The sequence below is a fragment of the Oncorhynchus tshawytscha genome, linkage group LG28 (assembly GCF_018296145.1).
Source record: "Oncorhynchus tshawytscha isolate Ot180627B linkage group LG28, Otsh_v2.0, whole genome shotgun sequence".
Classification (NCBI taxonomy): Eukaryota; Metazoa; Chordata; class Actinopteri; order Salmoniformes; family Salmonidae; genus Oncorhynchus; species Oncorhynchus tshawytscha.
The window spans coordinates 5,278,591-5,306,550 of NC_056456.1; the positions used below are offsets into that span (position 1 = coordinate 5,278,591).

At 43.8% G+C, this 27,960-nt stretch overlaps 2 protein-coding genes across 7 annotated transcripts in view; both read right to left on the bottom strand.

Annotated features, from left to right (window-relative positions):
* yeats2 (YEATS domain containing 2) overlaps positions 1 to 13,882 on the bottom strand; it is a 59,200-nt gene extending 45,318 nt beyond the window's left edge. For 3 of the 6 annotated variants that reach the window (XM_024390936.2, XM_024390935.2, XM_024390934.2), the window contains exons 1-6: positions 13,590 to 13,882; positions 12,653 to 12,758; positions 12,387 to 12,484; positions 8,568 to 8,660; positions 8,239 to 8,472; positions 7,825 to 7,958 (exon numbers count right to left, since the gene is read on the bottom strand). In XM_024390936.2, the coding sequence (XP_024246704.1) occupies positions 7,825 to 7,958; positions 8,239 to 8,472; positions 8,568 to 8,660; positions 12,387 to 12,484; positions 12,653 to 12,752 (659 nt within the window). In that variant the 5' untranslated portion in view covers positions 12,753 to 12,758; positions 13,590 to 13,882. Of the gene's footprint in view, positions 1 to 7,824; positions 7,959 to 8,238; positions 8,473 to 8,567; positions 8,661 to 12,386; positions 12,485 to 12,652; positions 12,759 to 13,564 lie in introns of those variants that run through there. The other 3 variants (XM_042307639.1, XM_024390937.2, XM_042307640.1) reach the window with 3 other exon arrangements.
* Positions 13,883 to 19,331: 5,449 nt separating this feature from the next.
* The window catches only part of klhl24a (kelch-like family member 24a), a 65,293-nt gene continuing 56,664 nt past the window's right edge, over positions 19,332 to 27,960 (bottom strand). The window contains 2 exon segments of the mRNA XM_024390938.2: positions 19,332 to 23,764; positions 24,022 to 24,210. Coding sequence (XP_024246706.2) covers positions 23,561 to 23,764; positions 24,022 to 24,210 — 393 coding nt within the window. The 3' untranslated portion in view covers positions 19,332 to 23,560.

Consider the following 27,960-nt stretch of genomic DNA (forward strand, 5'->3'; position numbering starts at 1 on the left):
TCCTTGAGTTGGCTATATATCCCTTTTCAGCTCTTCCTGTGCCATCCAAATTTGTGCATAGCCAATTGGTACCACGTTGTTAGCTAGCTAGCCAGGTAACATGACTAAACAAGGTTGATTGCTATCAAACCAAAAACGTGCGACCCGCAAGTAGTTTAAAACGGCCAGCGACAGGGTTTATAAAATGATATAAATTGGCGGTAGAAAGGGGAGAAGGTAGCACCGCTGGTTTGGGTTAGAAACGTGTGGTTTTCAGTGATGTAAAGGTCATGGCTGTCACTGTTTTTCCTCTACGGCAGTGGCATTCTGCCTAGTCCGACTGGCTTGTTCCTACAGGATAAAGTAAAAGGTACGTATCCACCTCCCTCCTGCTGCGAGCCGCTCCAATAATAAAACAAATGTAACAACAGAAAACGCTGTCTGTACAACGCAGCGTGCGATCACGGCTAATTAATATTAAAACTGACAGAGATGTGCAGAAAGAACAGACTGAGAGAAGCAGCTGAGTAGACTAAGGGCTGGTTAGGGGATGTGGGATGGCTGCTCACAGCTAAATAACATTAAAACTGATGGAGATGTGCAGAAAGAACAGACTGAGAGAAGCAGCTGAGTAGGGTTATGGCTGGTTAGGGGATGTGGATGGCTGCTCACAGCTAAATAACATTAAAACTGATGGAGATGTGCAGAAAGAACAGACTGAGAGAAGCAGCTGAGTAGACTAAGGGCTGGTTAGGGGATGTGGATGGCTGCTCACAGCTAAATAACATTAAAACTGATGGAGATGTGCAGAAAGAACAGACTGAGAGAAGCAGCTGAGTAGACTAAGGGCTGGTTAGGGGATGTGGATGGCTGCTCACAGCTAAATAACATTAAAACTGATAGAGATGTGCAGAAAGAACAGACTGAGAGAAGCAGCTGAGTAGACTAAGGGCTGGTTAGGGGATGTGGATGGCTGCTCACAGCTAAATAACATTAAAACTGATAGAGATGTGCAGAAAGAACAGACTGAGAGAAGCAGCTGAGGGCTGGTAGGGTTATGGCTACTATGGAGATGTGCAGAAAGAACAGACTGAGAGAAGCAGCTGAGTAGACCCCCATCCACATTAAAACTGATGGAGATGGAACAGTAGAAGCAGGAGTAGACTAGGGCTGGTTAGGGGATGTGGATGGCTTCACAGTTAACATTAAAACTGATAGAGATGTGCAGAAAGAACAGACTGAGAGAACATCACAGACAAACTGAGGGGATTGGATCCACTCACACAGACAACATTAAAACTGATGGAGATGTGCAGAAAGAACAGACAGAGAAGCAGCTGAGTAGACTAAGTTATGGCTGGTTAGGGGATGTGGATGGCTGCTCACAGCTAAATAACATTAAAACTGCAGAATACTGAGGAAGGCGCAGCAGCTAAATAACAAAACCTCAGGAGGCTGAAGAAGCAGCTGAGTAGACTAAGGGCTGGTTAGGGGATGTGGAAAGCTGCTCACAGCTAAATAACATTAAAACTTGGAGATGTGCAGAAAGAACAGATGCACATGTAGACTAAGGGCTGGTTAGGGGATGTGGAGAGCATCCTGATGGAGATGTGCAGAAAGGCTGAGTATACCGGCTGGTAGGGGATGTGGATGGCTGCTCACAGCTAAATAACATTAAAACTGATGGAGATGTGCAGAAAGAACAGACTGAGAGAAGCCAGGGCTGGGTAGCTGCTAAATAACATTAAAAGGATCTGAACAGACTGAGAGAAGCAGCTGATCAGGGCTGGTTAGGGGATGTGGATGGCTGCTCACAGCTAAAAACATTAAAACTGATGGAGATGTGCAGAAAGAACAGACTGAGACACCACCTGATGCTAGGGCAGGAAGGCCAGCTAAAGACATTAAAACTGATGGAGATCAGAAAGACAGATCAACCAGCTGAGTAGCTAAGGGCTGGTTAGGGGTTCACCTGCTGTCATTAAAACCAGAGATGTGCAGGAACAGACAGGTGCATCAAAGCTAAATAACATTAAAACTGGGACCGAGGGCTGGAGGGGATGTGGACTGAAAAACACATTAAAACTGATGGAGATGTGCAGAAAGAACAGACTGAGAAGCAGCCACCACTAACTGATGGAGATGTTGAGTGGCTGGATGGCTGCTCACAGCTAAATAACACTGTCAATGACACTGGATGGCTGCTCACAGACTCTACTCCAGCCACTTTAATCATGGATGGCTGGCTAAATAACATTAAAATGATGATGCAGGGACTGAGAGAAGAGAAGCTAAGGGCTGGTTAAGGGGATGTGGATGGCTGCTCACAGCTAAATAACATTATGTAATATATCACTAGCCACTTTAAACAGATGCTACCTTATATAGAAGCAGGATAGGGATTACTTCACCTAAATAACATTAAAACATGGAGATGTGCAGAAAGAACAGACTCAGGGCTATGCTAAATAACATTAAAACATAGACTGAGAGAAGCAGCGTTAGGGGATGTGGATGGCTGCTCACAGCTAAATAACATTAAAACTGATGGAGATGTGCAGAAAGAACAGACTGAGAGAAGCAGCTGAGTAGGGTTATGGCTGGTTAGGGGATGTGGATGGCTGCTCACAGCTAAATAACATTAAAACTGATGGAGATGTGCAGAAAGAACAGACTGAGAGCCAGCTTTAAGGGCTGGTTATGGGATGTGGATGGCTTTACAGCTAAATAACATTAAAACTGATAGAGATGCAGAAAGAACAGACTGAGAGAAGCAGCTATGTAGGGCTGGTTAGGGGATACTGCTCACAGCTAAATAACATTAAAACTGATGGAGATCAGACTGAGAGAAGCAGCTGTATGGCTGGTTAGGGGATGTGGATGGCTGCTCTGTACCAAACTCATTCAGAAATATCCTTATGTACATATTCTTTATCCCCTTACACTGGAGATGTGCAGAAAGAACAGACTAGCTTTTTTTTTTGGCTAAATAACATTAAAATTGTTAGTTGAGTAGGGTTATGGCTTGCTGCTCAGCTAAATAACATTACTGCATGGAGATGTGCAGGAACAACTAGAAGCACAAGCATTTGGCTGCTCACAGCTAAATAACATTAACATCTGACTAACCATAGGGGATGTGGATGTGACAAATAACATTAAAACTGATTTGCAGAAAGAACAGACTGAGAGAAGCAGCTTTGACTTTGGCTGGTTAGGGGATGTGGATGGCTGCTCACAGCTAAATAACATTAAAACTGATGGAGATGTGCAGAAAGAACAGACTGAGAGAAGCAGCTGAGTAGACTAAGGGCTGGTTATGGCTGGGGATGTGGATGGCTGCTCACAGCTAAATAACATTAAAACTGATGGAGATGTGCAGAAAGAACAGACTGAGAGAAGCAGCTGAGTAGACTAAGGGCTGGTTAGGGGATGTGGGATGGCTGCTCACAGCTAAATAACATTAAAACTGATGGAGATGTGCAGAAAGAACAGACTGAGAGAAGCAGCTGAGTAGACTAAGGGCTGGTTAGGGGATGTGGATGGCTGCTCACAGCTAAATAACATTAAAACTGATAGAGATGTGCAGAAAGAACAGACTGAGAGAAGCAGCTGAGTAGGGTTATGGCTGGTTAGGGGATGTGGATGGCTGCTCACAGCTAAATAACATTAAAACTGATGGAGATGTGCAGAAAGAACAGACTGAGAGAAGCAGCTGAGTAGACTAAGGGCTGGTTAGGGGATGTGGATGGCTGCTCACAGCTAAATAACATTAAAACTGATAGAGATGTGCAGAAAGAACAGACTGAGAGAAGCAGCTGAGTAGACTAAGGGCTGGTTAGGGGATGTGGATGGCTGCTCACAGCTAAATAACATTAAAACTGATGGAGATGTGCAGAAAGAACAGACTGAGAGAAGCAGCTGAGTAGGGTTATGGCTGGTTAGGGGATGTGGATGGCTGCTCACAGCTAAATAACATTAAAACTGATGGAGATGTGCAGAAAGAACAGACTGAGAGAAGCAGCTGAGTAGACTAAGGGCTGGTTAGGGGATGTGGGATGGCTGCTCACAGCTAAATAACATTAAAACTGATGGAGATGTGCAGAAAGAACAGACTGAGAGAAGCAGCTGAGTAGACTAAGGGCTGGTTACTGGGGATGTGGATGGCTGCTCACAGCTAAATAACATTAAAACTGATGGAGATGTGCAGAAAGAACAGACTGAGAGAAGCAGCTGAGTAGACTAAGGGCTGGTTAGGGGATGTGGATGGCTGCCACAGCTAAATAACATTAAAACTGATGGAGATGTGCAGAAAGAACAGACTGAGAGAAGCAGCTGAGTAGGGTTATGGCTGGTTAGGGGATGTGGATGGCTGCTCACAGCTAAATAACATTAAAACTGATGGAGATGTGCAGAAAGAACAGACTGAGAGAAGCAGCTGAGTAGTTAGGGCTGGTTAGGGGATGTGGATGGCTGCTCACAGCTAAATAACATTAAAACTGATGGAGATGTGCAGAAAGAACAGACTGAGAGAAGCAGCTGAGTAGACTAAGGGCTGGTTAGGGGATGTGGATGGCTGCTCACAGCTAAATAACATTAAAACTGATGGAGATGTGCAGAAAGAACAGACTGAGAGAAGCAGCTGAGTAGGGTTATGGCTGGTTAGGGGATGTGGATGGCTGCTCACAGCTAAATAACATTAAAACTGATGGAGATGTGCAGAAAGAACAGACTGAGAGAAGCAGCTGAGTAGACTAAGGGCTGGTGAGAGAAGCAGCTGAGTAGACTAAGGGCTGGTTAGGGGATGTGGATGGCTGCTCACAGCTAAATAACATTAAAACTGATAGAGATGTGCAGAAAGAACAGACTGAGAGAAGCAGCTGAGTAGACTAAGGGCTGGTTAGGGGATGTGGATGGCTGCTCACAGCTAAATAACATTAAAACTGATGGAGATGTGCAGAAAGAACAGACTGAGAGAAGCAGCTGAGTAGACTAAGGGCTGGTTAGGGGATGTGGATGGCTGCTCACAGCTAAATAACATTAAAACTGATGGAGATGTGCAGAAAGAACAGACTGAGAGAAGCAGCTGAGTAGGGTTATGGCTGGTTAGGGGATGTGGATGGCTGCTCACAGCTAAATAACATTAAAACTGATGGAGATGTGCAGAAAGAACAGACTGAGAGAAGCAGCTGAGTAGACTAAGGGCTGGTTAGGGGATGTGGATGGCTGCTCACAGCTAAATAACATTAAAACTGATGGAGATGTGCAGAAAGAACAGACTGAGAGAAGCAGCTGACATTAAAACTGATGGAGATGTGCAGAAAGAACAGACTGAGAGAAGCAGCTAGTAGACTAAGGGCTGGTTAGGGGATGTGGATGGCTGCTCACAGCTAAATAACATTAAAACTGATGGAGAGATGTGCAGAAAGAACAGACTGAGAGAAGCAGCTGAGTAGGGTTATGGCTGGTTAGGGGATGTGGATGGCTGCTCACAGCTAAATAACATTAAAACTGATGGAGATGTGCAGAAAGAACAGACTGAGAGAAGCAGCTGAGTAGACTAAGGGCTGGTTAGGGGATGTGGATGGCTGCTCACAGCTAAATAACATTAAAACTGATAGAGATGTGCAGAAAGAACAGACTGAGAGAAGCAGCTGAGTAGACTAAGGGCTGGTTAGGGGATGTGGGATGGCTGCTCACAGCTAAATAACATTAAAACTGATGGAGATGTGCAGAAAGAACAGACTGAGAGAAGCAGCTGAGTAGACTAAGGGCTGGTTAGGGGATGTGGATGGCTGCTCACAGCTAAATAACATTAAAACTGATAGAGATGTGCAGAAAGAACAGACTGAGAGAAGCAGCTGAGTAGACTAAGGGCTGGTTAGGGGATGTGGATGGCTGCTCACAGCTAAATAACATTAAAACTGATGGAGATGTGCAGAAAGAACAGACTGAGAGAAGCAGCTGAGTAGACTTAGGGCTGGTTAGGGGATGTGGATGGCTGCTCACAGCTAAATAACATTAAAACTGATGGAGATGTGCAGAAAGAACAGACTGAGAGAAGCAGCTGAGTAGACTTATGGCTGGTTAGGGGATGTGGATGGCTGCTCACAGCTAAATAACATTAAAACTGATGGAGATGTGCAGAAAGAACAGACTGAGAGAAGCAGCTGAGTAGACTAAGGGCTGGTTAGGGGATGTGGATGGCTGCTCACAGCTAAATAACATTAAAACTGATGGAGATGTGCAGAAAGAACAGACTGAGAGAAGCAGCTGAGTAGACTAAGGGCTGGTTAGGGGATGTGGATGGCTGCTCACAGCTAAATAACATTAAAACTGATGGAGATGTGCAGAAAGAACAGACTGAGAGAAGCAGCTGAGTAGACTAAGGGCTGGTTAGGGGATGTGGATGGCTGCTCACAGCTAAATAACATTAAAACTGATGGAGATGTGCAGAAAGAACAGACTGAGAGAAGCAGCTGAGTAGGGTTATGGCTGGTTAGGGGATGTGGATGGCTGCTCACAGCTAAATAACATTAAAACTGATGGAGATGTGCAGAAAGAACAGACTGAGAGAAGCAGCTGAGTAGACTAAGGGCTGGTTAGGGGATGTGGATGGCTGCTCACAGCTAAATAACATTAAAACTGATGGAGATGTGCAGAAAGAACAGACTGAGAGAAGCAGCTGAGTAGGGTTATGGCTGGTTAGGGGATGTGGATGGCTGCTCACAGCTAAATAACATTAAAACTGATAGAGATGTGCAGAAAGAACAGACTGAGAGAAGCAGCTGAGTGGACTAAGGGCTGGTTAGGGGATGTGGGATGGCTGCTCACAGCTAAATAACATTAAAACTGATGGAGATGTGCAGAAAGAACAGACAGAGAAGCAGCTGAGTAGACTAAGGGCTGGTTAGGGGATGTGGATGGCTGCTCACAGCTAAATAACATTAAAACTGATAGAGATGTGCAGAAAGAACAGACTGAGAGAAGCAGCTGAGTAGGGTTATGGCTGGTTAGGGGATGTGGATGGCTGCTCACAGCTAAATAACATTAAAACTGATAGAGATGTGCAGAAAGAACAGACTGAGAGAAGCAGCTGAGTAGACTAAGGGCTGGTTAGGGGATGTGGATGGCTGCTCACAGCTAAATAACATTAAAACTGATGGAGATGTGCAGAAAGAACAGACTGAGAGAAGCAGCTGAGTAGGGTTATGGCTGGTTAGGGGATGTGGGATGGCTGCTCACAGTTGTCACACCTTATATTGGATGAAACACTCATTCTGATATGAAATATCTGACATCACGCTCTACACTGGTATTTGTAGACCGCGTAGGGATGCATTCTGTGCTCAGTCATGAACGTGTATATCAGAAATATACACCACTTTATTTCGTGATCACACGGGGGAGAAGATCGTTAGCCTACTCTTCAGACAGGGTCAGGGTTAGGGGTATTTGCAGAACGAAAGGTGATGCATTCTGTGCTCAGTCATGAACGTGGATATCAGAAAGATACACCATTATATTTAGTGATCACATGGGAGAAAATCTGTTCACGTGTCTCTCTGATTGGTCAATGGGCGATACAGTCTTGGGTCTGCGCACTTTTTACGGATCTACACGATTCATGTGGATGACCTTTTTAGACATCCAAACAGCAAATTTTGCCTAAAAGTGATGAGTTTGCAACCCTGCAACTGTATAACAAGGGCTTGCTACACACTAGTGTTGTTCATATCTTCCTGTATCTGTCACAAAAAAAGAATGAGACCACTGCCTTGAAAAGCTCTCAGATTCTACTGAGTAAAAAAAGTGAAACACTCATTGATAATGTCATTCACATACTTGGAGACATTTCCCACCACGATGGTCTTCTTTATGTAGAGCCTGGAAGCCTCATCTCCTGTAGTGTGGTAGGTCACCCTCTGCTCCCCCCCGTCTGAGGACAGCACACCTGACGATGGGACGCCAAACGTGTCCTACAACAAAGGAGACAGTCATAGTATTAATGTTAGATGGTGTATCAGAAGCCTTTTACCTCTGCAGTAATAATCATGAGGGTCATCATATGACTGCCTTCCCAAGGGTGCGTCTCAATAATCTACAGTGCCCCCTCTCTTCAGCTCCTTTGCCTCATCTGCATAGGTCTGAAAAGACAGGATGGGTGAATGCAATTTGCTTATAGGGTTTTCAGATCAGTACAGATGAAGGAAAGGAGACGGGGAGAGGAAGCCACTTCAGACTCCAGAGTCCACTCACCTTCCCTGTGTTGCGGCCCGGCCTGCGCTCCTGCCTGCCCCTGTCCTCTCTCCAGGCCCCCTCCCCGTCCCTATCCGGCCCCTCACCCTGTTGGGACAGTGACTCAGACTCCGAGGGCCCCAGGGAGTGGGCGTCCGAGCCCTGGTTGAGAGGGGAGGAGGAGCGGGAGGGTGACTCCAGGAAACGCTTGATGGCCGGGTGGTTCAGCACCGCCGGGTCGCTCTTGGATGCCTGCTGGTAAACGTAGGAAAGGAGAGGAAGTTGTAGGATTTATAGTTGTTGAATACAAAGTGGGTACAAATAAGAAATTAGACTTAAAACAACCTTACCTCTTGGAGCTTGGGCACCCCAGCGTTGGCATAGTAATTGGCCACGATACAGGCTCTGAGCTTGTCCATCATTCGCCTGGCCTCATTCAGACGCTGTAACAGACAAATGAACAGCAACACTGAAACTTTCTCCTGCAGTATAAAGGGTGGAATTGATCTGGCAAATGGATGACTGCTGCCCTTGAGCAAGGCCCTTAACCGCACAACCTGCTCTCCATCCAGGGGCGCTGCACTGCGGCTTGACCATGCGCTCGTCTCAACTGAATGTGTGATGTGTGCTGTCTGAGGGTGTTAAGAATGGAGAAGACACATTTCCATTGTTCTCTGTAACATATGGACAATAAAGCAGTATTGTATTAGAGCTGGGAGATATGGAAAAAATTCGTATCGCAATAAATGTAACTATTTTGCTTGATACCAACAAATACAACACACTATTTTTTATGGACAGTTACTACTTTGCATTAGCGGCAGGGTCTAGACAATTTTTTTCCAGTGCCAAGTAAGACAACTGAGATGGTAGCCTATGACTCAAAAGGTAAGCTATTGCATCTAACATATCCAGGAAAAACATGATTGATATTTGGATATGCAACCTGTCTAAACAGGATCCAAAATGATCCAACTTATTTCTGGCTCTGCGGAGATGAATTGTCCGACATCTTAGTGCATATTGACCTAGGCTACACCTATTATTCACCACCTGAGGAAGTGGGAACTCTTTAGATAGGTTGATTACTCGAAATATGATCTTGTTGCTAGATAGCCATGTAAGCTAATTGATTCATCTATCAATAAATACAATGTCTGACAAAAACTTTCAAGCACTGGGCCTAGGCTAACTGATGTAGGCCTATTACCGACAAATGGCATGCTCTGCTCAGCTCCGCGGGCATATCAACACCATGCTACATAGCCTACTCAGGTAGTAAAGTGGTACCATGTAGGGTTGGCCGATATTACAATAACATTGTCTATCGACAATGATTGACGGCCATCGTCGATGGTGACGACACTGTGATGTGATCGTTACTCATTGTGTATTATTTTCTATATTTTTCTCTCTGCATTGTTGAGAATGGCCCGTGAGTATTTCACTGTTAGGCTACCTGTTGTTTACAAAGAAAATGTGGATTTGAACTTGACTGAGTCTCGCAGCGCACAAGTGACATTGTGAGTAATTTGCCTATTCCTATTTGCTGTAGCCTATTTCAATAAATGTGCTATAGAGATTTGCAAAAAAAACACACAAAAGACTGTTGTTTTCATGTCATTATGGGGTATTGTGTGTAGACTGATAAGGAAAATGTTTGATTTAATCCATTTTAGAATAAGGCTGTAAGGTAACAAAATGTGGAAAAAGTGAAGGGGTCTGAATACTTTCCAAGTGCACCGTATACCCTTAATCCTCCCCCCCCAAAAATACACTCCTCTCTTCACCATACTGAGCAGCACCCTAACCAAACCCTTACCCTAAACCGGGATGGTATCCTAACCCCACACTGGGTTCATATCCAAATCCCAACCCTCCCCATACACTAACACAACACACTCTTTCCCCCTCTTTGAAAAGTACTGTATAAGTCCAATGTATTATTATTACCATAATTATTATTATATATCACTATGTTTTAAGGGTACATAATCACGATAGGACAAAGGTTGACATCGCCCAGCCCTAGTACCATGAACTCAATATTAACAGGTGAGAAATACAGTTGAAGTCAGAAGTTTACATACACTTAGGTTGGAGTCATTAAAACTAGTTTTTCAACCACTCCACAAATGTTTTGTTAACAAACTATAGTTTTGGCAAGTTGGTTAGGACATCTACTTTGTGCAAGACACAAGTAATTTTTCCAACAATTGTTTACAGACAGGTTATTTCACTTATAATTCACTGTATCACAATACCAGTGGGTCAGAAGTTTACATACACTAAGTTGACTGTGCCTTTAAACAGCTTGGAAAATTCCAGAAAATGATAGCATGGCTTTCATTTTCATGATAGGCTAATTGACATCATTTGAGTCAATTGGAAGTGTACCTGTGGATGTATTTCAAGGCCTACCTTCAACCTCAGTGCCTCTTTGCTTGACATCATGGGAAATTCAAAAGAAATCAGCCAAGACCTCAGAAAACAAATGGTAGACCTCCACAAGTCTGGTTCATCCTCGGGAGCAATTTCCAAACGCCTGAAGGTACCACGTTAATTTGTACAAACAATAGTACGCAAGTATAAACACCATGGGACCACACAGCCGTCATTCCGCTCAGGAAGGAGATTTTTGTCTCCTAGAGATGAACGTACTTTGGTGCGAAATGTGCAAATCAATCCCAGAACAACAGCAAAGGACCTTGTGAAGATGCTGGAGGAAACAGGTACAAACGTATCTATATCCACAGTAAAACGACTCCTATATCGACATAACCTGAATGGCTGCTCAGCAAGGAAGAAGCCACTGCTCCAAAACCGGCATAAAAAAGCCAGACTACGGTTTGCAACTGCACATGGGGACAAAGATAGTAGTTTTTGGAGAAATGTCCTCTGGTCTGATGAAACTAAAATAGAACTGTTTGGCCATAATGTCCATCGTTATGTTTGGAGGAAAAAGGGGGAGGCTTGCAAGCCGAAGAACACCATCCAAACCGTGAAGCACGGGGGTGGCAGCATCATGTTGTGGGGGTGCTTTGCTGCAGGAGGGACTGGTGCACTTCACAAAATAGATGGCATCATGAGGTAGGAAAATGATGTTATGGAAGTTAAAGCTTGGTCGTAAATGGGTCTTCCAAATGGACAATGACCCAAAGCATACTTCCAAAATGGCTTAAGGACAACAAAGTCAAGGCATTGGAGTGGCCATCACAAAGCCCTGACCTCAATCCTATAGAAAATTTGTGGGCAGAACTGAAAGAGCGTGTGCGAGCAAGGAGGCCTACAAACCTGACTCAGTGACATCAGCTCTGTCAGGAGGAATGTGCCAAAATTCACCCAACTTATTGTGGGAAGCTTGTGGAAGGCTACCCGAAACATTTGACCCAAGTTAAACAATTTAAAGGAAATGGTACCAAATACTAATTGAGTGTATGTAAACTTCTGACCCACTGGGAATGTGATTAAATAAATAAAAGCTGAAATAAATCATTCTCTCTCCTATTATTCTGACATTTCACATTCTTAAAATAAAGTGGTGATCCTAACTGAAAAAAGATAGGGAACTTTTACTAGGATTAAATGTCCGGAATTGTGAAAAACGGAGTTGAAATGTATTTGGCTTAGGTGTATGTAAGCTTCCGACTTCAACTGTACATGATATACTCACAGAAAGCTGTGCCTCTACTCTCTCTAACTAGAACAGTAGTTGCCTTGAAAAATGTATTTTTCCCAATGCATCTCTCCCTCCTCTTCTGTGCGCACAGTGGGGAGAGGAAGTGAGAGTGGCTTGCTCACACAGCAGCCAAAACAGGGACAGGCAGATAATTTCATAGCAGGAATCAGCATAATGCATAGGCTATTAATGTTGACCAAATTATGGTTGTGGAACAATCTACAGGAACGTTGGACAGCAAAATCACTGTAAATTACTGAGCAAAATGCTTTGGTAAGTGAAGGTGATTTCGGTGTCAGTAATTTTTGGTTTATCATCCCAGCTCTATATTGTACATTGTAATTACACACAATTAAAGGTAATAAACATGAAAACAGAGTGTTTGTCTTTGCATGCATTTAAGGTGTTCGTACTTTTGTACCCTCATGGTTCTGATATGATTCATGTATGGTGACATGATACTCATTCAGTAGATGAGGTTAACAGTTACCTGTCCGATCACTTCGATCTCATGTTCTTTGTTCTTCATCTCCAAAGAGAACTGGTCTTTGATAATGGCCTCAATCTTCTGCACCGTAGCTTCCCTCGCTGGCAAGTTTCAAAAAAGTATGAAAACGCAGACAGAGTGAGCTAGGTCACATGTTAGCATCATCCTAAAGATACTGTGAACCAGCAATTGTCCATACAGCCTAAGTTCACAAGTACAGGAAGGCTTTAATAGTACAATAGCATGGGTTGTTGAACTTCCAGTCTTACCATTTTGTTCCACTACTTTGTGTCGCTTGTTCTCCTGAACCTGTGAGATGTCTTCATAGTCTGGGTCCTTGTCTTCAATCTTCCTCTTGATGCCCGACATGATTGACTGAGAGATAGAGATAGACAACGGCAATGTGTAAATTCAACCGCTGTGCTCTGGTAACCATGTCCCTGTTGCTTGCTCTATGATATATGCTAGATATATTTATCACTAACTAAAATGGAGAAGATGCTGGCAGTAAAGCTTTTTATCTTGTAGCAGCAACAATTGCTGAGTTCTCAATATTATTCCAGGTAATCAAATAACAACCTAGCTTGTTATAAGTTTATTACATTTCCCTAAATGGTATTTGTGCAGTTCACAAACAATATTGTATGAAATCACTGCACCTGCTAGCCTAGCATGTCAGCTAGCATAATATGTCAAAAGGGGAATAAGTGCTAACAGAAAATAAAAAACATTGCCCGTTTCCAACAACAAACCCCACAAAACATGGCATTCTATTGAATGGTTATAGATTTTTACCTTTGCTAAATTATATGTACAGTGGCTAGCTAGATGTTATAATGTAGCATATATCTAGCTAGTTAGCTAGCTAACTAGCTAGCCAGCCATCTAACTGGAGATCTATGCAAAAATGTAGCATTAAGCATAGCTATGTAGGTGCTAAATGCTAGCTAGCATAACATGGAGCAAGTCGGATCACTCTGCTACTCGACCCTGATGTCTAGAAAGGCCTTTGAACTACAGTAACGACGTTATTAGCGAGCAGCTAGCTAGCATTGTGTCGTGGTACACCAGTGATTTGTGAAAACACTTTGCTACCAAACTTGACAATGCAGTCATCTATGGTACATTAAGCCATTACGATAACATTATATTGGAATAGTTTACCCACTCTCACAACATACCCCAATGTTCGACAGTTTACCCTACCTCACGCTCGTGGTGCAGGAACTGGGAGGCGTGCTGGAGAAAGTTGCTAGCAGGCTAACTAGCTAGCTGAACGTGTGTTGTGATTCTGTTTGCAAGCAAGCCGATACGCCCGCTTCTGTAGTTTAATAATTACTTTTCTGCGGACGTTGCTATATAAAGTGAGTTTTCATTCAAAGCTAGCTATCTATGTTTGTTAATGTTTTGCTTGGTTTGTAGAGTCTCGAGCTAGCCCCATGGCATTCGCCTGCAAACAGATGGGCCTTGCGATTCCTGCGATGAACCAGAGGGGTGCACTAGAAAACAGAATCATAATCCAGACTGCACTGAATACAGTGACCTGCCTTACACTACAGTATCCTTATAATAATTTAACTTCAAACTGAAGAAATAGGGAAATAATGTAACTAATGTCATAAAACACATCACACACAATCAAGAAGTTATTGAAAAATCTTTACTTTTCTTGTTGGCCCTTTGCTTTCCCTCAAAAGACGCAGTCAGCTTTACCCACTTCAAATAGTTTGTAAACACACTATACAGTGGCCAAGGGTTTCTAATGTCAAGACCATATCCTACTTGATTTATTTGTTTATCAAATAGAAAACAATCTGGCTTGTTCCACATCTGTTTGGTACAGTAACCCTAACAATATTGTATAAATATGCCCTGAAACAGTGCATGTGGGTGAGATGAGATGTGAGAAGAATTGCAAACTGGTGCCAAATGTCTGCATCACATACTGAATTTATTAGATCACACAGTCAGGTTAATTGTAAAGATGTCATAGATACAAATTGATCTTCATAAACCTTTGAGACACTGTTTTTAAAAATGTCTGAGGTTTTGATGTAATGCCTCAACATTAGAATACAAATAAAAGGAATTGAATCCTGGGCAATAGTGGTATGCATATTTTAAATAATAATAATCTGTAATCCCAACATGTTTCAAACTGCCACTATTGTCCTTGTTCCCAATAACTCCAAGGTAACCTGCCTAAATGACTATCTGTGATCTGTAATTATGAAGTGCTTCGAAAGGCTCGTCATGACACACATCAACACCATCATCTTAGACACCCTGGACCCACTCCAATTCGCACACTGCCCCAACAGATCCACAGCCAACCTCCAGACTGCCAGCACAACAGATGGTTCCCCATGAGAGTAAACATCCGTTAAGTGAAACATCATCTTGGTTTAGCAACAAATGCGTTCACATGTGTAGCCTATGTGAAATTGCCAAGAACAAACCAGAAACCCATGAATAAAGTATGAAGCCACAATAAACGTTTTCCAAAGTAGTGAAATTATTCTCCAGAATATTGATGTATTTAGCATCCTTGTTGTTGTTTAGTTGTTTTCAGATGTACAGTGCATTTGGAAAGTATTCAGACCCCTTCGGCTTTTCCACATTTTGTTACGTTACAGCCTTATTCTAAAATGGATTAAATAGTTAGTTTTTTTCTCTCATCAATCTACAAGCAATGCCCCATAAATAAAAAGCAAAAACAGTTGTTGTTTTTTAATTATAAAAAATAAAACACTGAAATATCACATTTACATAAATATTCAGACCCTTTACTCAGTACTTTGTTGAAGCACCTTTGTCAGCGATTACAGCCTTGAGTCTTCTTGGTTATGACACTTCAAGCTTGGCACACCTGTATTTGGGGAGTTTCTCCATTCTTCTCTTCAGACCCTCTCAAGCTCTGTCATGTTGGATGGGGAGCGTTGCTGCATAGCTATTTTCAGGTCTCTCCAGAGATGTTCGATCAGGTTCAAGTACGGGCTCTGGCTGGGAACTCAAGGACATTCAGAGACTTGTCCCGAAGCCACTCCTGCATTGTCTTGGCTGTGTGCTTAGGGTCGTTGTCCTGTTGGAAGGTGAACCTTCGCCCCAGTCTGAGGTCCTGAGCGCTCTAAAGTAGGCTTTCATCATGAATCTCTCTGTACTTTGCTAATTTAATCTTTCCCCGATCCTGACTAGTCTCCCAGTCCCTGACACTGAAAAACACCCCCACAGCATGATGCTGCCACCCCCACCTTCTGGAAGGTTATCCTATCTTCACAGAGGAACTCTGGAGCTCTGTCAGGGTGACCATCAGGTTCTCCCCAGATCTGTGCATCAACAGAATCTTGTCTCGGAGCTCTACAGACAATTATTTTGACCTCATGGATTGGTTTTTGCTCGGAAATGCACTGTCAACTTATAGAGACAGGTGTGTGCCTTTCCAAATCATGTTCAATCAATTGAATTTGGAGGCGAAAGAAACACACACCTGTTACGGTGAGGTGCTGGCTAGCGGAGTAGAATACTTGAAAAAGATAAGGAGAGACGCACACTCTAGAAGCTCAGACGCAATAATTTAACAATCTCTAACCAATGTTTTGACAGACAAGCTGTCTATACTCTGATGAAGACAGTTTGTCTGTCAAAACATTGGTTATTAGGTTATTCAATTATTGCATCTGAGCTCCTAGAGTGTGCAGCTCTCTTTTTATTTTTCAATCAATTCACTTTACCACAGGTGGTCTCCAGTCAAGTTGTAGAAACACCAAGACGATCAATGGAAACAGGATGCACCGAGCTCAATTTCGAGTATCATAGGAAAGGTTCTGAATACTTATGTAAATAACATTTATGTTTTTATTTGTAATACATTTGCAACGATTTCTAAAAACCTGTTTTTGCTCTGTCATTATGGGGCAATGTGTGTAGATTGATGAGTAAAAACAATTATTTATTCCATTTTAGAATAAGGCCGTTGTCACACCCTGATCTGTTTCACCTGTCTTTGTGATTGTCTCCACCCCCCTCCAGGTATTGCCCATCTTCCCCATTATCCGCTGTGCATTTATACCTGTGTTCTCTGTTTATCTGTTGCCAGTTTGTTTTGTTTCGTCAAGCCTACCAGTGTTTTTCCCTCTGTTCCTGTCTCTCGATTGTTCCTGTTTTCCCGTTTTTTTCTGCCTGCCCTGAGCCTGCCTGCCGTCCTCTACCTTTAACCCACCTATCTGGATAACTGAACTCTGCCTACCCTGAGCCTGCCTGTCGTCCTGTACCTTTATCCCACCTATCTGGATAACTGAACTCTGCCTACCCTGAGCCTGCCTGCCGTCCTGTACCTTTAACCCACCTATCTGGATAACTGAACTCTGCCTACCCTGAGCCTGCCTGCCGTCCTGTACCTTTACCCCACCTATCTGGATAACTGCCATCCTCTACCTTTAACCCAATCTTACTGCCTACCCTGAGCCTGCAGCCTGCCTGTACCCCACCTATCTGGATTACTGACCTCTCTACCCCTGTACCCCCACCTGTCTGGATTACTGACCCCGCCCCCTGAGCCTGCTATCCTCTACCTTTAACCCACCTATCTGGATTACTGACCCCTGCCTACCCTGAGCCTGCAGTCCTCTACCTGTACCCCACCTATCTGGATTACTGACCTCTGCCTACCCTGAGTCTGCCTGCCGTCCTCTACCTTTAACCCACCTATCTGGATCACTGAACTCTGCCTACCCTGATTCTGCTTGCCGTCCTCTACCTTTAACCCTCCTATCTGGATTACTGAACTCTGCCTTCCCTGAGTCTGCCTGCCGTCCTGTACCATTAACCCACCTGTCCGGATTACTGTCCCCTGCCTACCCTTGACCTGTCGGATAAACTGTTGTTAGTTCGACGTTCCTGCATCTGGGACTTACCTGAAACATTATAGCAGTAACGTAACACAATGTGTAAAGAGTCAAACAGTCTGAATGCTTTCCAAATGCACTGTATTTTGCTGTCAGAATGTGATTGAAATGTGATAAGGCATTTCCGTGTAACTTCTCCCCTAGGCAACTTCCCTTAGATGATTGACAGGTAAACACCACTGTAATAGCCTGTATAGTGTTTAATACTAGTGTAATTCCTCTGCTCCAGTCTGTAGGTAAGTGGGGGTGGTAGTCAGGCAGGTAAATATCTTTACATTATTCTGATCACTGTGCTTATAAGACAGCATAGTTTCACACTTCCAACATGTATGGCTTGTTTTATCTACTACATTTGCACTATACCATAGTATTGCTGCCACTGATGTTTTTAAACTATGGTATGTTATACAGTGGGGCAAAAAAGTATTTAGTCAGCCACCAATTGTGCAAGTTCTCCCACTTAAAAAGATGTGAGAGGCCTGTAATTTTCATCATAGGTACACTTCAACTATGACAGACAAAATGAGAAAAAAAATCCAGAAAATCACATTGTAGGATTTTTAATGAATTTATTTGCAAATTATGGTGGAAAATAAGTATTTGGTCAATAACAAAAGTTTCTCAATACTTTGTTATATACTCTTTGTTGGCAATGACAGAGGTCAAACGTTTTCTGTAAGTCTTCACAAGGTTTTCACACACTGTTGCTGGTATTTTGGCCCATTCCTCCATGCAGATCTCCTCTAGAGCAGTGATGTTTTGTGGCTGTTGCTGGGTAACACGGACTTTCAACTCCCTCCAAAGATTTTCTATGGGGTTGAGATCTGGAGACTGGCTAGGCCACTCCAGGACCTTGAAATGCTTCTTACGAAGCCACTCCTTCATTGCCCGGGCGGTGTGTTTGGGATCATTGTCATGCTGAAAGACCCAGCCACGTTTCATCTTCAATGCCCTTGCTGATGGAAGGAGGTTTTCACTCAAAATCTCACGATACATGGCCCCATTCATTCTTTCCTTTATACGGATCAGTCGTCCTGGCAGAAAAACAGCCCCAAAGCATGATGTTTCCACCTCCATGCTTCACAGTAGGTATGGTGTTCTTTGGATGCAACTCAGCATTCTTTGTCCTCCAAACACGACGAGTTGAGTTTTTACCAAAAAGTTATATTTTGGTTTCATCTGACCATATGACATTCTCCCAATCTTCTTCTGGATCATCCAAATGCTCTCTAGCAAACTTCAGACGGGCCTGGACATGTACTGGCTTAAGTAGGGGGACACGTCTGGCACTGCAGGATTTGAGTCCCTTGCGGCGTAGTGTGTTACTGATGGTAGGCTTTGTTACTTTGGTCCCAGCTCTCTGCAGGTCATTCACTAGGTCCCCCCTTGTAATTCTGGGATTTTTGCTCACCGTTCTTGTGATCATTTTGACCCCACGGGGCGAGATCTTGCGTGGAGCCCCAGATCGAGGGAGATTATCAGTGGTCTTGTATGTCTTCCATTTCCTAATAATTGCTCCCACAGTTGATTTCTTCAAACCAAGCTGCTTACCTATTGCAGATTCAGTCTTCCCAGCCTGGTGCAGGTCTACAATTTTGTTTCTGGTGTCCTTTGACAGCTCTTTGGTCTTGGCCATAGTGGAGTTTGGAGTGTGACTGTTTGAGGTTGTGGACAGGTGTCTTTTAAACTGATAACAAGTTCAAACAGGTGCCATTAATACAGGTAACGAGTGGAGGACAGAGGAGCCTCTTAAAGAAGAAGTTACAGGTCTGTGAGAGCCAGAAATCTTGCTTGTTTGTAGGTGACCAAATACTTATTTTCCACCATAATTTGCAAATAAATTAATTAAAAATCCTACAATGTGATTTTCTGGATTTTTTTTCTCATTTTGTCTGTCATAGTTGAAGTGTACCTATGATGAAAATTACAGACCTCTCTCATCTTTTTAAGTGGGAGAACTTGCACAATTGGTGCCTGACTAAATACTTTTTTGTCCCACTGTATTGTATTGCAATATGTCATAAGAACTGCACACCACGTTCAGTATAGAGAATAACTTTATTGATGCTTCATTTACACAAGCCAGCAATTACAGTCCGACATACTATAGCTCAGACAGTCCACACTGATTTTCAGAAGAAACAGAAGAACCAAGGCGAAAGAGAGATTTGAATATCACATCATACATAATTTAATGTAATGTTGTTTCCTTAATATCAGAAAGACAGATTTTAATCCAATATTGTCTTATTCCAGGCACAAAGGATTGCATTCTCTAGGTGGAACTAGCCCTCATCTTGTACACAAGTACTGTAGGCTATACAAATTCATCAATCCATAGCTCAAATCCAGGGTTCCCATGAAAGCAAGTTCAAAACATCACCTTAGGGATTTGATCTGGGCCAAATGCCTAACTCTGCATTTACATCATTCAATCACTTCTCCCCTTGAGAGTCATCCAATATAGAGCAGACGACTTACCTGTGGCAGACTGTCAAAAACAAGCATCACTCATCAACAACACACACAATCCCAGCATTCGCCACCACAACAAGAAACAACAAGTCTCTCTCGCTCAACAAAACACTGGAATGCAGATTAAGCGAACATGCCTCACATTTTCTTTCACTTTGATTTATTTAGTAAAAACATAATTGAGAAACAAAACAGTTCCTTACCCTTGACCCAATAACGTAGTGCATGTTCCTCTACCCCCCTCTTTCTCTCCCTGTGTTGATCTTGATCTGACATATTATAGTTGTGCTATTTGTGGGGACCCACAGCAATAGCAGGCAGACCAGTACGAGGCGCTGACAGGCTCCATTCACCCCACTCACATACGTCACATGAAAGCAAATAGCATTTACTGATACAGTAATAAAAGGAAATTTTAAAAAATCATATTTACATTGTGATATAATAGTAAAAGAACACAATTGGGGCTCTCGGATACAAAAAAAAACAGCAAAAAGACACAAACCACATGCAAACAAGGATGACAGAACATTTGAATAAAAATGTGGCAAAGAGAAGGCCTCAACGTCACCGTATCACAGCAATACATCAATTCACAGCAATTCATCTCTTATTCTAACGACACAAAAGTAAAAGGTGACTTTTACTGACCAGAATCAAGACTTACAATTACTACTATCACACCTGCCAATCAATCATATCCTATGAGTTAATACACAGGTGTCAGCTCGGTAAAGCCAACGGCACACACACACCTGGAGGTTTCCATGGTTACCCCGAGCTACATTGTGTACATGAGCTATACATTGTATGAGTATACAGGTGAGAGGTGCCATTGTCTATGTATGGCACAGAGTTCTATAGAATTTGCATATATGAGGCAAGGCCACTGGGTAAGCAGCACAATAGTAAACAGACTGTTATGATATAAAGCTATAACTGGTTTACATATAATAAAAATCACCCAATATACCACTCACTTATAACAGTCTTTGAGATTTCATCTACTAAGGCATCTGATATCTAGTGCTGTTTCTAGGCACACGCGACATAAGCGGCCACTATTGGGCCCCCAACCCATGGCAAAATGTGTAGAACTGCATGAAATTTGCTTTAATAATGCAACATTTGCTCTCTGCAAACCAAATCTCGCTTTGGGCCCCCAAAATGCTAGAAAACGGCCCTGCTGATATTGACTAAATCACCCACACACCCAACATCCAAACCAACTATCTAAACTCTATGTAGCAACAAGCACACCACCAAGCACAAGGTATAAAATCAGCACACATATCCAAAGTCAAAAAGACAAATATAATTTAATAAATTGAACAACAACAAAAAAATCAGTGTGTGTGTGTGTGTGTGTGTAGCAAAGATTCAAGGGAATTATGATGAAAGTGTCAGTGATAAGAGGTAGGATATGAGAAGAGGAAAGAGATGATATGGAAAGAGTAAGTAAGGGAACCTCTAACAGGAAAAGGAAATAGGAGTCAGCGGAATCAGAGTTCAGACCACAGCAGGAGGTAGCTTCCTAAAATGAATGTCATTTGAAATTAGTGGCAATGAGACAAAAGAAGACAATGAAAATAAGACGTTTCGTTCTATTTGGACATGGCTTCTGTTTTTGGATTAGCATAGGCCAGCTTGTTTTGTTTTATACCAAACAATCACTGCTTAACGACATATACAATTGAAGTCATGGAACCACATTCCTACCCTCTGGCAACCAGGTGCTTGATACATTCCATGATACTGTTCCAATTTCCATGATACTATCAAGTGGTTACGAAGAAAGAGGAGGCCATTTTAAGATGGTTGGAATGCATATTGCCTTTTAAAACTGGGTTCTAAGAATTACTGTACCACCCCTTGTCAATCAGTGGCAGATTCCTATGAATTTCTCTCAAGTCTGAATCAAAGCTTTCCTGTTCACTATCACAATTCACTATCTGTCAGTACTTGTCCACCTGAACACCTAAAGATGAAGGAGATAATCTCTAAAAGCAACACTTTGTTTCATCCACTATCACGACTCCCTATCTGTCCATCAAAGATTGTGATCTTTGATGTGCAGATATAGACTATCTCTGGTTCTTAGGAAGAGGAGATGCTGCTAGGCATGTCTAGGGCTGTTACAGTGACCATATTACCGCTGTTCACAAGTCATGACCACAGTCAAATTCCACGTGACTGTATTGTCACGGTAACTAGGCTTCTCCAAAACTGCGCTCTGATGCTGCTGGTGGTCATTAGTAGCCTACCAAACTTGCTAACTGCCTGGTACTCAGCACTATATTGTCACTATAATCACTCTAACATCAATGCAAATGTGATTGGAAAATCAAATCAAACACTTCATGAGAGACCATGAGCTCACGTTGCGCAACATTTCTATAGGCTATGCAATTGTGTGAGAAAACAGAGTGATGGCTTCTCCTAAAAAGAGGAGGCTCCCATCGGTTTTCTATAGACTAGGCCTACTAAATGTATTTCTCAACCTTCCTAATATTAACCACAATGCTTATCTTTACAACAGGAGTACAGCCTACCCGGCAGGCATGAAAATTAACCAGGGGAAAAGAGTCCTCCATTCGCTATTTAACTGCATAGATGACACATATTTTTTCCCCTGCCCCTGTTCTGAGACAAGTGTATGATAATGGTTCATTCAAAATCAAAACTAATTTCACACATATATTATTAAGTATATGTACAGTAAAGACAAAAATTAAGAATAGTCTGATAACAAATTAAGAATAGTCTGATAACAATATTATCACTTGTGAATGGTGTATTATCACTTGTGAATGATGCCCAGTGTGTCCAGTAAGACAAGAAACAGTGTATGCCTTTTTTTGGCGACTTTTTCAAATCATAGTCGCACACCTAATGTAGCCTAGCCCATAGGCCTATATGTTTTGATAAGGTTAGTATTACAACTCAAGTGGTCCTATAACTTCTTAGAATTAAGCACATGAATCCCCTTTACAACCGGCGTGGAGAATAACTGACATACATAGGCTGCTTGTGAGTTCCAAGTTTGGGGAAGATAATAAAGCATTACAATCATAATCACATTTGCGGTCCCTTTTGAGAATGGTGGTTTCTTCATATCATGTTTCTTTAGACCTGTCTAAAATAAATTATGGATTAATTGTGAAGGTGTAGGCCATATTAAATGGATTTCTTATGACTTAAAAAAATGTATATATTCCAAAGGTCTGCATTAGTGGCTCGTAGGCTATGAGTGGAAGCCAGGAGATGCTAAATGTGTTTATGTTAATTAACGGTTAATTACCATGACACCGGCAGTTATTTGCTTGAAAATCACCGGCCGACAAAATGTCATGACCGCCACAACCCTGGCGCATGTCTGCCTGCTCTGATCTGATCCTGCCACGGGCTCCATGAAGGCTCTATCTAAACACAGACATAGTGGTGTCTGGAGGCATACCAGCCAGTCTATGGTTTGGTTTTCCATTGAACAACCACCCTAACAAAGTCAGCTGGCAGGCATAGATGGATCTGGAGTAGCATAGCAGGAATACCACAATACCAGCACCAGAGTGTTGCTTCATGGGACAATAAGGAAACAAGTGAAACTGAAACTGGGGCTGTGGTCTGAATTTCTAAATTAGTTGCTTCTTGAGAGGAAAAAAAAGGGTTGACAGTGTGTGCATGTCTATCTGCACCCTTTTTAGAGAGCGTGTGTCTGAAGAATCTTTTTGTGTGAGTGAATGTCTTTTAAAGCATGTTTATGTACAAGCCTGTGTGTTTGTGTGTGTGTTTGTGGGGTCAGGGCCGGTGGTGGAACTTCTCGTTGTAACGATGGATGGTGACACAGCCGTGGTAAGAGATGGGGCGAGGCATGGCCGCCACGCCTGTGATGATGCCCGTTGCCGGGTCGTAACACAGGATGGAGTCAGAGGCCTCGCCGTTCTCACCCCGCCCACCCAGGATGAAGATCTTCCCATTACACACCGACATTCCACAGCTCTCCTGGAGAGAGACAGAGAGAGAGAGAGAGAGAGAGAGAGACAGACAGAGAGAGAGAGCGAGACAGAGTGAGAGAGTCAGCGAAATATGCCTCACCACGGTTGACTTATCGGGGGCTTGACAAAACAACAACTTATTTGTGAAATCAAAAAGGTCAACATTGTATTTGTTTTCATAGACCATTGTTACTTGCAAAACCTCATAGCAGCTCTGAAGTCGAAATGAAACAGAATTTCCTGTGCCATAAATGAAATCCTTACCTGTTTGCTGAAGGTGTGCACCACGTGCATCCAGTAGTCCTCCGCAGGGTCGTAGCAGAAGATAGACTTGGTTAGACCACCTGACACATAGATCAGGTTGTTCAGGGAGACCGCCGTGATGCAGCGCTTAGCGATGGGGATGCTTGCCCTTAGCGCCCAGGTGTCTGCCTCTGGATCATAGCACTGGACCTAGAGAGATCATGTGGATTGAGTGATTAATGATTGATTGATTCTTTTTGGTTTGAAAAAGTGTGGTATGAAACATAGCTTTGAAAGGATAATTGGACTCAGAACATAATGCATGAAAACCTTATGAAGTACAACATTTATTGTCTTGGTGAAACACTAAGAAACTGCTCTTTCCCTGACATAGACTGACCAGGTGATCCCTTATTGATGTCACCTGTTTTATCCACTTCAATCAACGGGGTACGGGGTATGGTAATAGGTGCCTTTGAACGGGGTATGGCAATAGGTGCCTTTGAACGGGGTATGGTAATAGGTGCCTTTGAACGGGGTATGGCAATAGGTGCCTTTGAACGGGGTATGGTAATAGGTGCCTTTGAACGGGGTATGGTAATAGGTGCCTTTGAACGGGGTATGGTAATAGGTGCCTTTGAACGGGGTATGGTAATAGGTGCCATTGAACGGGGTATGGCAATAGGTGCCTTTGAACGGGGTATGGTAATAGGTGCCTTTGAACGGGGTATGGCAATAGGTGCCTTTGAACGGGGTATGGTAATAGGTGCCATTGAACGGGGTATGGTAGTAGGTGCCTTTGAACGGGGTATGGTAATAGGTGCCATTGCGCACCGCTTTGAGTGTGTCGCTGCTGGGTTTTTCATCAAGAACGGTCATTATACCCTGATGAAGACAGCTTGTCTGTCGAAACGTTGGTTATTCAATTATTGCATCTGAGCTCCTAGAGTGTGCGGCTCTCCTTTCCCTTTTTCATGTATACCAAGAATGGTCAACAACCCAAAGGGCATCCAGACAATTTGACACAACTGTGAGAAGCATTGGAGTCAACATGGGCCAGCATATCCCTGTGGAACGCTTTCGACACCTTGTAGTTAATGCAGACAAATTGAGGCTGTTCTGAGGGCAGAAGGGGGTTGCAACTCAATATTAGGAAGGTGTTCCAAATGTTTTGTACACTCAGTGTAAATCCCTGGGTTAATTTAAATGCTATAAAAATAAAGAGAGTCGCACACTCTATATATGAACTCCCAGTCATTTATTGGGTAAATCACCAACGTTTCGGCATCACTGTGCCTTCTTGATGAGTGCGCGACTCTCTTTATTGTTGTAGCTTATAGTTTATTCGCTGTTAGTCAGCACCTCAACATAAAATAGTTTTCTCTGGGTGTGCGCCAGCTCATGTTTTTTATTTGACTTAAATGCTGAAATATTTCATGTCAGTTGACGGAAGTCAGCGCTGGAATTTAAGGCAAGATTATGCAAATGTTGTTCTGTGGTCTGCATCTGGTCCTAGACACTGTGAAGGCTGGAGGCAAAACCCTCCATCTCTCTTACCTCCCCCTTTTCCTCCTTTCTCTCCCTTCCCCTTTTATCAATTTTAGGTGCTGCTTTTCGGGTGCCCCTGAGTCCCTTCCCTGTTTCACACCTGGTAGTTTGGTGGATGGGACTACCAGCTCTCTGTAACCTAGAGGGCAACCAGTGGGTCCATCTCCTCTATACCATGTTTCCTGTAGCATGGCAATGTCTGTATTTCTAATTTCTTTGGAGTCCAGGGTGGAGTGGTGGACCTGGTCATAAAGGCTGTTCTAGTCCAGGGTGGAGTGGTGGACCTGGTCATAAAAGTCCAGGCTGTTCTAGTCCAGGGTGGAGTGGTGGGTGGCCGATGAGGTGGTGGTGTTAGGTGGACCTGGGCCTGCTCTTTAGGCCAAAGGCAGATGACCTCAGGCCTCGATGAGAGGGTGAAGGCTTTGTGTTCCATAAAGTGTCCAATGTTGTTAGTCGTATGACTTGACCTCAGACCAGTAACTGTGAGCAGAGCCTGCTAAGCAGCTGGTACATGCCATTGGCTTGGGCTAGTGTACGCATGGGGGTTGGGACTGTATGCCTACTCACGGCCTGGGCTTATGTGTGACTTTCATGTTGAGGCCCTCTTTGCGGGTGTGGGGGGCATGGGGTGGGCAGGAAGGGCATAGGTCTGATCTGAAGGGGCCTATAAGGGGTTTGGGCACGGTTGGTTTGGGGGGGTTGATTGGGGCAGGGGGGTTGATTGGTTGGGGTGGGTGGGCTGGGGGTGTCTGTTGATCTGTTGCTTCTGTGTGAAGTGTTGGGGCTGCGGTTGATGGGCGATGTCTTTTAGGGTCTTGGTGAAGTTGGGCACTGCTGCCTATTGGTGGACCTGGTCATAAAGGCTGTTCAAGTCCAGGGTGGAGTGGTGGGCACTGCTGCCTATAGGTGGACCTGGTCATAAAGGCTGTTCTAGTCCAGGGTGGAGTGGTGGGCACTGCTGCCTGGAGTGGTGGGCATATAGGTGGACCTGGTCATAAAGGCTGTTCTAGTCCAGGGTGGAGTGGTGGGCACTGCTGCCTATAGGTGGACCTGGTCATAAAGGCTGTTCTAGTCCAGGGTGGAGTGGTGGACCTGGTCATAAAGGCTGTTCTAGTCCAGGGTGGAGTGGTGGGCACTGCTGCCTATAGGTGGATCTGGTCATAAAGGCTGTTCTAGTCCAGGGTGGAGTAGTGGGCACTGCTGCCTATAGGTGGACCTGGTCATAAAGGCTGTTCTAGTCCAGGGTGGAGTGGTGGGCACTGCTGCCTATGGTGGACCTGGTCATAAAGGCTGTTCTAGTCCAGGGTGGAGTGGTGGACCTGGTCATAGTCCAAGGCTGTTCTAGTCCAGGGTGGAGTGGTGGGCACTGCTGCCTATAGGTGGACCTGGTCATAAAGGCTGTTCTAGTCCAGGGTGGAGTGGTGGACCTGGTCATAAAGGCTGTTCTAGTCCAGGGTGGAGTGTTGGGCACTGCTGCCTATAGGTGGACCTGGTCATAAAGGCTGTTCAAGTCCAGGGTGGAGTGGTGGGCACTGCTGCCTATAGGTGGATCTGGTCATAAAGGCTGTTCTAGTCCAGGGTGTAGTGGTGGGCACTGCTGCCTATAGGTGGATCTGGTCATAAAGGCTGTTCTAGTCCAGGGTGTAGTGGTGGGCCAGGTAAACATTTGGTTTTGAGGCACAGTCACAGGAAATACCTGCGTTTACCCGCTGTATGGTATCAGGGTGGAGATACCCACTTGTCCATGGGGGAACGTAGAATAAGCTTTTTCAATCACTCTCTTGAGTGCTGTGGCCACCCTTTCCTGCTATGCTCTCAGGTCATTTGTGCCTGTGTGTATTATTATGTGGTTGAGTGACCCTAGGCTGTCCCCACACAGAAGGTCTAGGGTGTGCTGGGTGTTTGGACACCAGAGTTTAGTGACAGTGTGTTTGGGAAAAAGTTAATTTTCTTGTATATATTTCCCGTTTGAGTACAAAAGGAGTACAATCTGTGACTTGTGTATGTCTTCAGTGGGTGTGGGGGCATTGTCAGGAGGGCTATCATGGGGGCTGACAGACGGGGTGCTCAGAGGGGGTGGGATCCCCTGGGCTTGGGGTTCTTTATTTGTCTGTCCGGCCAGCTCTCTAATGAGTTGTTCTCTGGCCTTCATCTCTCATGGTCACAAACTGAGCAGGTGCTAAAACACTTGGCTCCTACCCTCCTACACAGACCTCCATAGAGACAGAGAGGTGAAGAGGTGACTGTAAAATAGGCAAGGAGACAAAGAAAACTAGAAAATGACACATAGGGGAATAGGAAGGGCCTCAGAAAACATGACCCCATTGGCCCCATGTGGGTATTCAGATTGGAAAGGTGGGCACAGGCTAGCCTACACACCAAGCCCATACCAGCCCAAGATGGGTTAGTCCA